Raw genomic sequence first — 13,677 nt, 5'->3', positions numbered from 1 at the left:
GAACCAGGGTCTGTAGTGACGCCTCTGGCATTGAGATGCAGTGCCACTCGGGAGCTCCTGTTGAAACGACTATTTCTTAAAAGCACTGAAAGAATGACATTTTCAGTTCATGGGTACATTCACTAATGCAAACATGAACTGAACATCAGTGTGTGAGTCATAATTCTGCCATTAATGTTAAGACTAGCAGGGTCAGGGTCTCCAAGGTCAGTACTTGCATAGGGCCTACACCACGTCCTTGTTCTGTCAGCAAATTGCTTAATCTGTCCCTGTGTAGCCCCATCTCCGGCCCTTGCTCTGAACAAGTAGCAGTGGCTGTGTTCTCTGTGTGATAAAAGTCCACTGGGGAAACATTAAGGTCACAGTGAGAAGTGGCTCCAGCAGTTCTGATGCAGTGAGAACATGGCTGTGACAGGCTACCGTGACAAAAGCAGCCAATGCCATTTGGTGAGAGAACATACCGTCAACTTGCTGATATCTCCCCATATAAAAACACTTGGCGGCACTGGGGGGGGGGGGGGGGGGGGGGGTCACTCTCTTACTGGAAATGGATTGTGCTTATGGCGCATGTCCACATGTAACAAGGTTGTAGTTATGCTTTTCTTACACACAATAACCACTAGACAGGAGTTCAGGGGTTCACAGGGGTTCACAGACATGCCAAGCATTTTTGTGTTATCACAACACTGTCCCATCTTAATTATTTTCTCATAGTTTGAAATAGTAATAATCAAAATACAGAGCTTTTCAACACAGCACACTATTAAATCTCAACGCATGCTCCAAAACGTAATGCATTTATAAAAATGTAATGTATAAAATGTTCCACGAGTTATCTTTTAAAGGAGTTCGCATAGCAAGCTGAGCAGTTCCAGGGAATCATACAGCTGTAGGTGATTGGCTGCAGTTTGAGGACTGGGGAGTAATTCCAGCCCTGCTCGTCACTCACATGTCACTTTCTGCCGTGGGTTTCAGTGAGGGACTCAGGACATTGGCTTCCACTATCTCATTGAAGCCTGAATTGCCCATGTTCTTTGCCAGCTTAAAAAGAGAAGGGGAAATAATTCATGAAAAACCATTCACAATAGAGTTGAGAGGAGCTTGGCCAACTACTAAAACTGATTTCACATCAAACAATGAAGCATATAGGACACTGATCCAGTTGGTGACAATCACTGAGTTGTTGTTGAATAGATAAAAAAAATCACTAACTTATTTGTCCTTAAAGCATGCAACTAATGCCATGTCTGCTGCATATTTGAGTTAAAATCACTTTTGTTACATTCTACCTAATCACAAATTGTGGAGAGTAATGAACACCCTTGGGGAACTATTCTAACTGTTTATTCTGAGAGTACTTTTCATATTCACCCTTTACCTATTCTTACTCTTCATATGGTATTCTTAACATTCATAGTTGTTTTGTACAACTAAAGATTCAGAGGAACTCACCATTAGCTCTGAGGTACCCAGCTTGTCCAGGGAAAGGGACTTGATTCGGGAGTAGTGCACGCCCATCTCTCTGTGTATCCCAGAGCACTCGATACATGTCAGGATGCCCAGGTTTGTGGAGATCCAGGTTGGGTCTAAAGAGAGACGTGGACATAGTTTATAGTATGCCGACAGTATAAGGTTTGTCATTTGCAAAACTATGCCTTGTGGAAGACAGTTGCATGCTAACACTTGTGAGAAACCATTTACAGTGTTTCTCCAAGGTTTCTTTTTCTGGTCAGGGTGCAAAGGCCCATGAAGCAACATTTAGAAACACCAACATTTTCAATCCAAACAAATAGAGGTCAGTTCTTAAGCAGGGTCAACAGAGCTAGGTGCACATTTACCAACCTTGGTAAACTTCTGGAAAAAATTGTGTTTGACCAGATACAATGCTATTTTACAGTACACAAATTGACAAAAGAATTTCAGCATACTCATAGGGAAGGACAGTCAACAAGCACAGCACTTACACAAATGACTGATGATTGGCTGAGAGAAATTGATGATAAACTGATTGTGGGGGCTGTCTTGTTAGACTTCAGTGCAGCTTTTGACATTATCAATCATAGCCTGCTGTTGAAAAAAACTTGTGTTATGGCTTTACACACCCTGCTATAATGTGGATAAAGAGTTACTTGTCTAACAGAACACAGAGGGTGTTCTTTAATGGAAGACTATCAAATATAATCCACTTAGAATCAGGAATTCCCCATGGTAGCTGTTTAGGCACCTTGCTTTTTTACATTTTTACTAACAACATGCCACTGACTTTGAGCAAAGCCAGAGTTTCTATGTATGCGGATGACTCAACACTATACACGTCGGCTACTACAGCGACACTCAAAAAAGAGCTGCAGTTAGTTTCAGATTGGGTGGCAAGGAATAAGTTAGCCCTACATTTTTCTAAAACTATAAGCATTGTATTTGGAACACTCACTAAACCCTAAACCTCAACTAAATCTTGTAATAAATAATGTGGAAATTGAGCAAGTTGAGATGACTAAACTGTCATGATCAAAACATATTGATGCAGTACTAGCTAAGATGGGGAGAAGTCGGTCTATAATAAAGTGATGCTCAGCCGCCTTAACAACACTATCAACAAGGCAGGTCCTACAGGCCCTAGTTTTGTCGCACCTTGACTACTGTTCAGTCGTGTAGTTAGGTGCCACAAAAAAGGACTTAGGAAAATTGCAATTGGCTCGGAACAGGGCAGCACGGCTGGCACTTGGATGTCGACAGAGAGATAATATTAATACACTGCTCTAAAAAATAAAGGGAACACTAAAATAACACATCCTAGATCTGAATGAATGAAATAATCTTATTAAATACTTTTTTCTTTACATAGTTGAATGTGCTGACAATAAAATCACACAAAAATAATCAATGGAAATCCAATTTATCAACCCATGGAGGTCTGTATTTGGAGTCACACTCAACATTAAAGTGGAAAACCACACTACAGGCTGATCCAACTTTGATGTAATGTCCTTAAAACAAGTCAAAATGAGGCTTAGTAGTGTGTGTGGCCTCCACGTGCCTGTATGACCTCCCTACAACGCCTGGGCATGCTCCTTATGAGGTGGCGGATGGTCTCCTGAGGGATCTCCTCCCAGACCTGGACTAAAGCATCCGCCAACTCCTGGACAGTCTGTGGTGTAACGTGGCGTTGGTGGATGGAGCGAGACATGATGTCCCAGATGTGCTCAATTGGATTCAGGTCTGGGGAACGGGCGGGCCAGTCCATAGCATCAATGCCTTCCTCTTGCAGGAACTGCTGACACACTCCAGCCACATGAGGTCTAGCATTGTCTTGCATTAGGAGGAACCCAGGCCCAACCGCACCAGCATATGGTCTCACAAGGGATCTGAGGATCTCATCTCGGTACCTAATGGCAGTCAGGCTACCTCTGGCGAGCACATGGAGGGCTGTGCGGCCCCCCAAAGAAATGCCACCCCACACCATGACTGACCCACCGCCAAACCGGTCATGCTGGAGGATGTTGCAGGCAGCAGAACGTTCTCCACGACGTCTCCAGACTCTGTCACGTCTGTCACATGTGCTCAGTGTGAACCTGCTTTCATCTGTGAAGAGCACAGGGCGCCAGTGGCGAATTTGCCAATCTTGGTGTTCTCTGGCAAATGCCAAACGTCCTGCACGGTGTTGGGCTGTAAGCACAACCCCTACCTGTGGACGTCAGGCCCTCATACCACCCTCATGGAGTCTGTTCCTGACCGTTTGAGCAGACACATGCACATTTGTGGCCTGCTGGAGGTCATTTTGCAGGGCTCCTCCTGCTCCTCCTTGCACAAAGGCGGAGGTAGCGGTCCTGCTGCTGGGTTGTTGCCCTCCTACGGCCTCCTCCACGTCTCCTGATGTACTGGCCTGTCTCCTGGTAGCGCCTCCATGCTCTGGACACTACGCTGACAGACACAGCAAACCTTCTTGCCACAGCTCGCATTGATGTGCCATCCTGGATGAGCTGCACTACCTGAGCCACTTGTGTGGGTTGTAGACTCCGTCTCATGCTACCACTAGAGTGAAAGCACCACCAGCATTCAAAAGTGACCAAAACATCAGCCAGGAAGCATAGGAACTGAGAAGTGGTCTGTGGTCACCACCTGCAGAACCACTCCTTTATTGGGGGTGTCTTGCTAATTGCCTATAATTTCCACCTGTTGTCTATTCCATTTGCACAACAGCATGTGAAATCTATTGTCAATCAGTGTTGCTTCCTAAGTGGACAGTTTGATTTCACAGAAGTGTGATTGACTTGGAGTTACATTGTGTTGTAAAAGTATTCCCTTAATTTTTTTGAGCAGTGTAATAAGCATGTCAATCTCTCCTGGCTGAAAGTAGAAAGTGAAAGTTGAAAACAGATTAAAAAAAACACCTTATGGAACAGTGGGGACTGTGAAGCAACACAAACATTGGCACAGACACATGCATACGATAACATACGCACTATACATACACATGGATTTAGTACTGTAGATATGTGGAAGTGGTGGAGTAGGGGCATGAGAGTACACAGTGTGATGTGAAATGTTTTACAATTGTATAAACTGCCTTAATTTTGCTGCTTTGGCAGCAGCTAATGGGGATCCATAATAAATACAAATACATTGCACCCTAACTGCAGGGAACCAAATTCCTCTGACAAATCTAATCTTCCTCTGACAGCACACCAGAGCTGGGGTCAATTGCATTTCAATTCAGGAAGTAAACTTCTGTTTGAGAAATTGTAATTTCAGTTTACTTTCCCAATTGACTGATTTGAAATAGAATTGACCCCTAACCGGCTGCAGCACACTGTAGGCATGGTCTGACCTGGCGCCCCACAGTCACAGCACATGTTGTTGCCGGGCATGCGGCGGATATCCTCGGTAATGGCTCTGGTCAGGTCCTCAACACTGTTGTCTCCACTGGACTTCCGCTCATCCAGAGCCACGTTAAGGGCTTTCTGCTTACTGTTGGTCAGCACTGAGATCCACCTGCATGATAAAAAGAAGAGGGAAAGTAAAAGGTCTATTCCATAGTCCCAGTCAGTATTAGATAGAATGTCACGGCCCGCCTGCCTGTGAGGAAAACAACCTGTGGTTACCTAGGCCCACAGCAAAAAAAACTTCTCCAAACACAATTTTGATGTCGTCTGCTTGTTTTAGTCAATTTCAAAACTACATTCAAGAAAAGTACATGTCTAAAGATTACTTTTCAACATTGCCTGCTCCCGACCATTCTCACTACTTCAAAAAACGTAATATTGTAGTGCTTCCCTCATGCACCTTTTCATGATGGTGCTAGCAGCCACGTGAGTGAGTGAGTGCTAGCTAATCTACCAACTGGAACATTAAGATAGCCAGATCAACGACACAAACAAACAGACTACACAGCTACAAGTAGTGAGTGGAGTAACAAATGGACTACACTAAACAAGTTAAATGTCTTACCGGAGATTAAATGTTTTCAACACACATACAGTAGCAACGTGTAGCCTAACAGTAAAAAATGCTGCTTTCAATAACACTAAAATGCTGTTTGATGGCTGGAAAAGGTGAACACTATAGAGCAGGGATGGGCAAACGGCCTGCCGCTGCACCCCTTTTGAAGGCCCTCAGGTCAATCCCCCAAAAAAGAAACTCAGTCGGTGTCTCAACTTGAGCAGACCCGCGAGCAACTGGGCCTCCCGACTGCATCCCAGTGCTAGCTGTGCCACTAGAGATTCTGTGTTCAAGTCCAGGCTCTGTCGCAGCCGGCCACGACCGGGAGACCCATGGAGCAGCGCCCAGCGTCGTCCGGGTTAGGGGACGGTTTGGAGGCAGGGATGTCGTTGTCCCATCGCGCACTAGCGACTCCTGTGGCGGGCCGGGCGCAGCGCACGCTGACACGGTCGCCAGGTGTATGGTGTTTCCTCCGACACATTGGTGTGGCTGGCTTCCGGGTTAAGTGGGCATTGTGTCAAGAAGCAGTGAGGCTTGGTTGGGATGTGTTTTGGAGGACGCACTGCTCTCGAAATTTGCCTCTCCCGAGTTCATACGGGAGTTGCAGCGATGAGACAAGGCTGTAACTATCAATTGGGTACCACGAAATTGGGGAGAAAAAAATAAAAAAAATAAAATAAAAACTGGGTAAAAATTATAAATCTTTTTTTAAAGACCAGCAAGCAACTGCAGCCCCTTACGATGAGTTAAGATTTTTTGTGGCCCCCACCCCCAACAAAGTTGCCTGTCCCTGCTATAGAGAGGTTACTCACGCAACACACACTGGCTCGTCATCAGCAAGAAAGTGATATGTGCGATTATCTACAACACAAGAGAAAATACGTTAAATCAGAATGTCTGCATCCAAAGAACATGTTTCACATTTAAATTAAAGGAGCTCTCATCAAATCAAATTTTATTGGTCACATACACATATTTAGCAGAAGTTATTGCAGGTGTAGCGAAATGCTTGTGTTCCTAGCTCCAAAAGTACAGTAATATCTAACAATACACAAAAATCTAAAAGGAAAATAATAGAAATAAGACATATATAAATATTAGAATGAAGACCGTCGGAGTGGCATTGACTAAAATACAGTAGAATAGAATACAGTATACGCATACGAAACAAGTTAAGCAGTATCTAAACATTATTAAAGTGACTAGTGTTCCATCATTTAAGTGGCCAGTGACTCCATGTCTACATACAGCTGAAGTCGGAAGTTTACAAACAGTTAGGTTAGAGTCATTAAAACTCATTTTTTAACCACTCCCCAAATTTCTTGTTAACAAACTATAGTTTTGGCAAGTCGGTTAAGACATCTACTTCGTGCATGACACAAGTAATTTTTTCCAACAATTGTTTACAGACATATTACTTCACTTATAATTCACTGTATCCCAATTCCAGTGGGTCAGAAGTTAAAATACACTAAATTGACTGTGCCTTTAAACAGCTTGGAAAATTCCAGAAAATTATGTAATGGCTTTAGAAGCTTCTGATAGGCTAATTGATATCATTTGAGTCAATTGGAGATGTACCTGTGGATGTATTTCAAGGCCTGCCTTCAAACTCAGTGCATCTTTGCTTGTCATCATGGGAAAATCAAAAGAGATCAGCCAAGACCTCAGTAGAAAAAAATGTATACCTCCACAAGGCTGGTTCATCATTGGGAGCAATTTGTAAATGCCTGAAGGTACCACATTCATCTGCACAAACAATAGTACGCAAGTATAAACACCATGGGACCAGGCAGCCGTCATAACGGTCAGGAAGGAGACGCGTTCTGTCTTCTAGAGATGAACGTACTTTGGTGCAAAAAGTGCTAATCAATCCAAGAACAACAGCAAAGGACCTTGTGAAGATGCCGGAGGAAACAGGTACAAAAGTATCTATATCCACAATAAAACAAGTCCTATATCGACATAACCTGAAAGGCCCCTCAGCAAGGAAGAAGCCACTGCTCCAGAAATGAAAAAGCGTGTGCGAGCAAGAAGGCCTACAAACTGGACTCAGTTACACCAGCTCTGTCAGAGGAATGGGCCAAAATTCACCCAACTTATTGTGGGAAACCTGTGGAAGGCTACCCGAAACATTTGACCCAAGTTAAACAATTTAAAGGCAATGCTATCAAATACTAATTGAGTATGTAAACTTCTGACCACCTGGGAATGTGATGAAAGAAATAAAAGCTGAAATAAATAATTCTCACTACTATTATTCTGACATTTCACATTATTAAAATAAAGTGGTGATCCTAACTGACCTAAGACAGGGAATTTTTACTAGGATGAAATGTCAGGAATTGTGAAAACCTGAGCTTAAATGTATTTGACTAAGGTGTACAGTGAGTGGAAAAATGTATTTGATCCCCTGCTGATTTTGTACGTTTGCCCACTGACAAAGAAATGATCGGTCTATAATTTTAATGGTAGGTTTATTTGAACAGTGAGAGACAGAATAACAAAAAAAATCCAGAAAAACGCATGTCAAAAATGTTATAAATTGATTTGCATTTTAATGAGGAATATAAGTATTTGACCCCCTCTCAATCAGAAAGATTTCTGGCTCCCAGGTGTCTTTTACACAGGTAACGAGCTGAGATTAGGAGCACACTTTTAAAGGGAGTGCTCCTAATCTCAGTTTGTTACCTGTGTAAAATACATGTCCACAGAAGCAATCAATCAATCAGATTCCAAACTCTCCACCATGGCCAAGACCAAAGAGCTCTCCAAGGATGCCAGGGACAAGATTGTAGACCTACACAAGGCTGGAATGGGCTACAAGACCATTGCCAAGCAGCTTGGTGAGAAGGTGACAACAGTTGGTGCGATTATTCGCAAATGGAAGAAACACAAAAGAACTGTCAATCTCCCTCGGCCTGGGGCTCCATGCAAGATCTCACCTCGTGGAGTTGCAATGATCATGAGAACGGTGAGGAATCAGCCCAGAACTACACGGGAGGATCTTGTCAATGATCTCAAGGCAGCTGGGACCATAGTCACCAAGAAAACAATTGGTAACACACTACGCCGTGAAGGACTGAAATCCTGCAGCGCCCGCAAGGTCCCCCTGCTCAAGAAAGCACATATACATGCCCGTCTGAAGTTTGCCAATGAACATCTGAATGATTTAGAGGACATCTGGGTGAAAGTGTTGTGGTCAGATGAGACCAAAATGGAGCTCTTTGGCATCAACTCAACTCGCCGTGTTTGGAAGAGGAGGAATGCTGCCTATGACCCCAAGAACACCATCCCCACCGCCAAACATGGAGGTGGAAACATTATGCTTCGGGGGTGTTTTTCTGCTAAGGGGACAGGACAACTTCACCGCATCAAAAGGGACAACGGACGGGGCCATGTACCGTCAAATCTTGGGTGAAAACCTCCTTCCCTCAGCCAGGGCATTGAAAATGGGTCGTGGATGGGTATTCCAGCATGACAATGACCCAAAACACACGGCCAAGGCAACAAAGGAGTGGCCTAGCCAGTCTCCAGACCTTAATCCCATATAACATCTGTGGAGGGAGCTGGAGGTTTGAGTTGCCAAACGTCAGCCTCCAAACCTTAATGACTTGGAGAAGATCTACAAAGAGGAGTGGGACAAAATCCCTCCTGAGATGTGTGCAAACCTGGTGGCCAACTACAAGAAACGTCTGACCTCTGTGATTGCCAACAAGGGTTTTGCCACCAAGTGGCAAAGTCATGTTTTGCAGAGGTGTCAAATACTTATTTCCCTCATTAAAATGCAAATCATTTTATAACATTTTTGACATGGGTTTTTCTGGATTTTTTGTTGTTATTCTGTCTCTCACTGTTCATATAAACCTACCATTAAAATTATAGACTGATCATTTCTTTGTCAGTGGGCAAATGTACAAAATCAGCAGGGGATCAAATACTTTTTTCCACTCACTGTATGACATATCACTATCATTCACACGCACCCTCACACATAAGGATGGCTCTGTTGCGGAAAGACTGATACATGTTTGATAGTGTCTTGATGCCGTATTGTTTGTCCTTCATGTTCTAATACTTTAATGTTACCCCTTCCTTGTGTTTTTTGTAATAAATAATAATAATACAAATTCTGTCTGCAGAACAAGCAACAAAAAGAAAAACGCTGTGAAAGGGGGCAACACTTTGTTATATATTTTGTCAAAGTTTATGATGAGTATTTTTGTAAACTGATGTGCACATTCACCGGACGTTTTGGTGGGAATACATTTTCTGAACATCACGCGCCAATGTAAAATGCTGTTTTTGGATATAAATATGAACTTTATCGAACAAAACATACATGTATTGTGTAACATAATGTCCTAGGAGTGTCATCTGATGAAGATCGTCAAAGGTTAGTGCTTCATTTAGCTGTGTTTTGGGTTTTATTGACACATGTCCTTGCTTGGAAAATGGCTGTGTGATTATTTTTGTCTATGTCTTCTCCTAACATAATCTAATGTTTTGCTTTCGCCGTAAATCCTTTGTGGTTAGATTAATGAGAAGTTTAACTTTAAAATGGTGTATGTTTGAGAAAGTTGAATTATGACATTTAGTTGTTTTTGAATTTTCCGCCCTGATATTTCACTGGCTGTGTCCCGCAGGTGGGACGCTGGCGGCCCACCTAGCCCATAGAAGTTAATAAATATATGTATGTGTATGCACACACATACATACATTTTTTTTATTTCACCTTTATTTAACCAGGTAGGCAAGTTGAGAACAAGTTCTGATTTACAATTGTGACCTGGCCAAGATAAAGCAAAGCAGTTCGACAACATACAACAACACAGAGTTACACATGGAGTAAAACAACATACAGTCAATAATACAGTAGAAAAATATGTCTATATACAATGTGAGCAAACGAGGTGAGAGAAGGGAGGTAAAGGCAAAAAGAAGTCCATGGTGGCAAAGTAAATACAATATAGCAAGTAAAACACTGGAATGGTAGATTTGTAGTAGAAGAAAGTGCAAAGTAGAAATAGAGATAATGGGGTGCAAAGGAGCAAAATAAAATAAATAAAATAAATAAATACAGTAGGGGAAGCGGTAGTTGTTTGGCCTAAATTATAGATGGGCTATGTACAGGTGCAGTGATCTGTGAGCTGCTCTGACAGCTGGTGCTTAAAGCTAGTGAGAGAGATAAGTGTTTGCAGTTTCAGAGATTTTTGTAGTTCGTTCCAGTCATTGGCAGCAGAGAACTGGAAAGAGAGACGGCCAAAGGAGGAATTGGCTTGGGGGTGACCAGAGAGATATACCTGCTGGAGCGCGTGCTACAGGTGGGTGCTGCTATGGTGACCAGTGAGCGGAGATAAGGGGGGACTTTACCTAGCAGGGTCTTGTAGATGACCTGGAGCCAGTGGGTTTGGCGACGATTATGAAGCGAAGGCCAGCCAACGAGAGCGTACAGGTCGCAGTGGTGGGTAGTATATGGGGCTTTGGTGACAAAACAGATGGCACTGTGATAGACTGCATCCAGTTTGTTGAGTAGGGTATTGGAGGCTATTTTGTAAATGACATCGCCAAAGTCGAGGATCGGTAGGTCGGACAGGACAGACAGAAATTTTGGCCCATTCCTCCTGACAGAGCAGGTGTAACATTTTCTACGCAGTCAGGGGGCTGGGAGTACAACAGGGGGCTGAGTACAAACCCTTGTGGGGCCCCAGTGTTGAGGATCAGTGAAGTGGAGGTGTTGTACCCAATCTTCACCAGCTGGGGTCGGACCGTCAGGAAGTCCAGGACCCAGTTGCACAGGGCGGGGTTCAGGACCAGGGCCCCGAGCATCAACACTATGGTGTTGAAGGCTGAGCTATAGTCAATGAACAGCATTCATACACAGGTATTCCTCTTGTCAAGGTGGAATAGGGTAGTGTGCAGTGCAATGGCGATTGCATCGTCTGTGGATCTATCTAGGGTGTCAGGTAAGGTAGAGGTGATATGATCCTTAACTAGCCTCTCAAAGCACTTCATGATGACAGAAGTGAGTGCTAAGGGGCAATAGTCATTTAGTTCAGTTACCTTTGCTTTCTTGGGTAAAGGAACAATGGTGAACATCTTGAAGCAAGTGGGGACAGCAGACTGGGATAGGGAGAGATTGAATATGTCCGTAAACACTCCAGCCAGCTGGTCTGCGCATGCTCTGAGGACGCGGCAAGGGATGCCGTCTGGGCCGGCAGCCTTGCGACGGTTAACACGCTTAAACGTCTTACTCACGTCGGCCACGGAGAAAGAGAGCTCACAGTCCTTGGGAGCGGGTCGCGTTGATGGCACTGTGTTATCCTCAAAGCGGGCGAAGGTGTTTAGGTTGTCTGGGTGCAAGATATTATCCATGATGTGACTGGTTTTCCCTTTGTAGTCCGTGATTGTCTGTAGACCTTGCCACATACCTCTCGTGTTTGAGCCGTTGAATTGCGACTCCACTGTCTCTGAACTGAAATCTTGCCTGTGTGATTGCCTTTTGGAGGGAACTACACTGTTTGTATTCAACCATATTCCCAGTCACCAGGCCATGGTTAAATGCGGTGGTTTGCGCTTTCAGTTTAGCGCCAATGCTGCCATCTATCCACAGTTTCTGGTTTGGGTAGGTTTTAATAGTCACAGTGGGAACAACATCCCCTATACACTTCCTGATGAACTCAAGTCACTGTGTCCGTATATACATCAATGTTATTATCCGAGGCTACCCGGAACATGGCAAAGTCTGCATGACAAAGTGTATATATGTGTGTGTGTGTGTGTTTTATACGGCATACGCAATAATTATGACCTGAACTCATAATGAAAATAGGCCATGGTTGACAGGCATGATTATTTCAAACAGCGATGTTTCCAAATTATTTGGACTAAAACATTTTATTGAACTTTGGTTGTTAGATTAACAGAGGAGAACAAATTTCAGATGCAAATTAGACCGTCAAGTTACATTGTACGTATATTTTCAATCCTGGTTAGGGAGGCTGACTTACGAGAAATGAGGTCAAAACACTTCTTGTCCTCCAGACTGGGCTTGACTTGGCAGGTGAGCAGGTTGAGTTTGGCTGGTGGTTTGTTGGGCTGAGGAAAGGATAGCATGGTTACTCCCGGGGAAGTCCCTCCTGCAGACGACAATTATGTATGCCATTGCCCCAACTGTTGACCAAGCTATGTTAAAGCTGAAATCTGACTTTGTTACCTTACAGAAAGCCCTAGTTGGTTTAAAATGTGTACTTAATGCAGGCAAGACTAAATACATGTTCTCTAGTTCTCGCACTGCTCTTTTTCACCAGGGTCTCTTTAGTATCATCTCTATCTCTTGTCAATTCTGTTTTGCTTTCTCTAATAGAACATGGTAATGATTAAACATGGGATTTATCGTTATTTTCAGCAATTAAAGTGACCAATAGTGAAAAACAACACTGCTTTCAATGACATTCAAATGCTGTTTCATGGCTGGAAATTGTGAACACTATAAGAGCAGGAAAGGGCAACGGGCAGGCCGCGGCCCACATTTTGAAGGATATACAGATGAGCTAGTTAAAAAGTTAAGATTTAAAGTGGGCTTCTTTTTAAGAAATAGATCTTGCCTCTCCCTAAGTAGCAGGAAGACTAATTGAACAGTCAACTTTCCTGCCATTTCTTGATTATGGTGACACCATTTACCAGATTGCAGCAGCCACTACTCTTAAACCTTTGGATGCCGTCTACCAAAGCAGCATTCGTTTTATCACTGGTGACAGTTTTAATACTCACCACTGCATTGTGTATCAAAAGGTTGGCTGGTCTTCATTAAAGGCCCGTAGATCAATTCATTACTCTCTTTTTGTTTACAAAGCCATACTACCCAAGCTTCCAACTTTCCTAACTTCGTTGCTAACGTATAAAAGAACCAAACCAATCCTGCGAGCGGGTTAACTCGAGGTCCCTCTGATCGACTAATTGAGGTAAATCCTCTTTTAGCTTTAGCCTCTCAGCCAATTGCGGACAGTATGAGCCCTGATGGAGGGATTGTGCGTTCCTGGTGTAACTCGGGCAGTTGTTGTTGCCATCCTGTACCTGTCCCGCAGGTGTGATGTTCGGATGTACCGATCCTGTGCAGGTGTTGTTACACGTGGTCTGCCACTGCGAGGACGATCAGCTGTCCGTCCTGTCTCCCTGTAGCGCTGTCTCACAGTACGGACATAGGAATTTATTGCCCTGGCCACATCTGCAGTCCTC

At 43.6% G+C, this 13,677-nt stretch overlaps 1 protein-coding gene across 1 annotated transcript in view; it reads right to left on the bottom strand.

Moving 5' to 3' along the window:
- Nucleotides 1-13,677, bottom strand: part of unm_sa1614 (un-named sa1614) — a 117,436-nt gene that overhangs the window by 79,765 nt on the left and 23,994 nt on the right. Inside the window, exons 12-16 of the mRNA XM_045705329.2 lie at nucleotides 12,450-12,537; nucleotides 6,252-6,300; nucleotides 4,829-4,992; nucleotides 1,453-1,586; nucleotides 950-1,041 (exon numbers count right to left, since the gene is read on the bottom strand). Of these exons, the coding sequence (XP_045561285.1) occupies nucleotides 950-1,041; nucleotides 1,453-1,586; nucleotides 4,829-4,992; nucleotides 6,252-6,300; nucleotides 12,450-12,537 (527 nt within the window). The remainder of the gene's footprint in view (nucleotides 1-949; nucleotides 1,042-1,452; nucleotides 1,587-4,828; nucleotides 4,993-6,251; nucleotides 6,301-12,449; nucleotides 12,538-13,677) is intronic.

This window comes from Salmo salar, chromosome 22 (genome assembly GCF_965601325.2).
Source record: "Salmo salar chromosome 22, fSalSal1, whole genome shotgun sequence".
Classification (NCBI taxonomy): Eukaryota; Metazoa; Chordata; class Actinopteri; order Salmoniformes; family Salmonidae; genus Salmo; species Salmo salar.
Note: the sequence above shows the minus strand (reverse complement) of the source record. Positions and strands in the feature narration are given on the sequence as shown.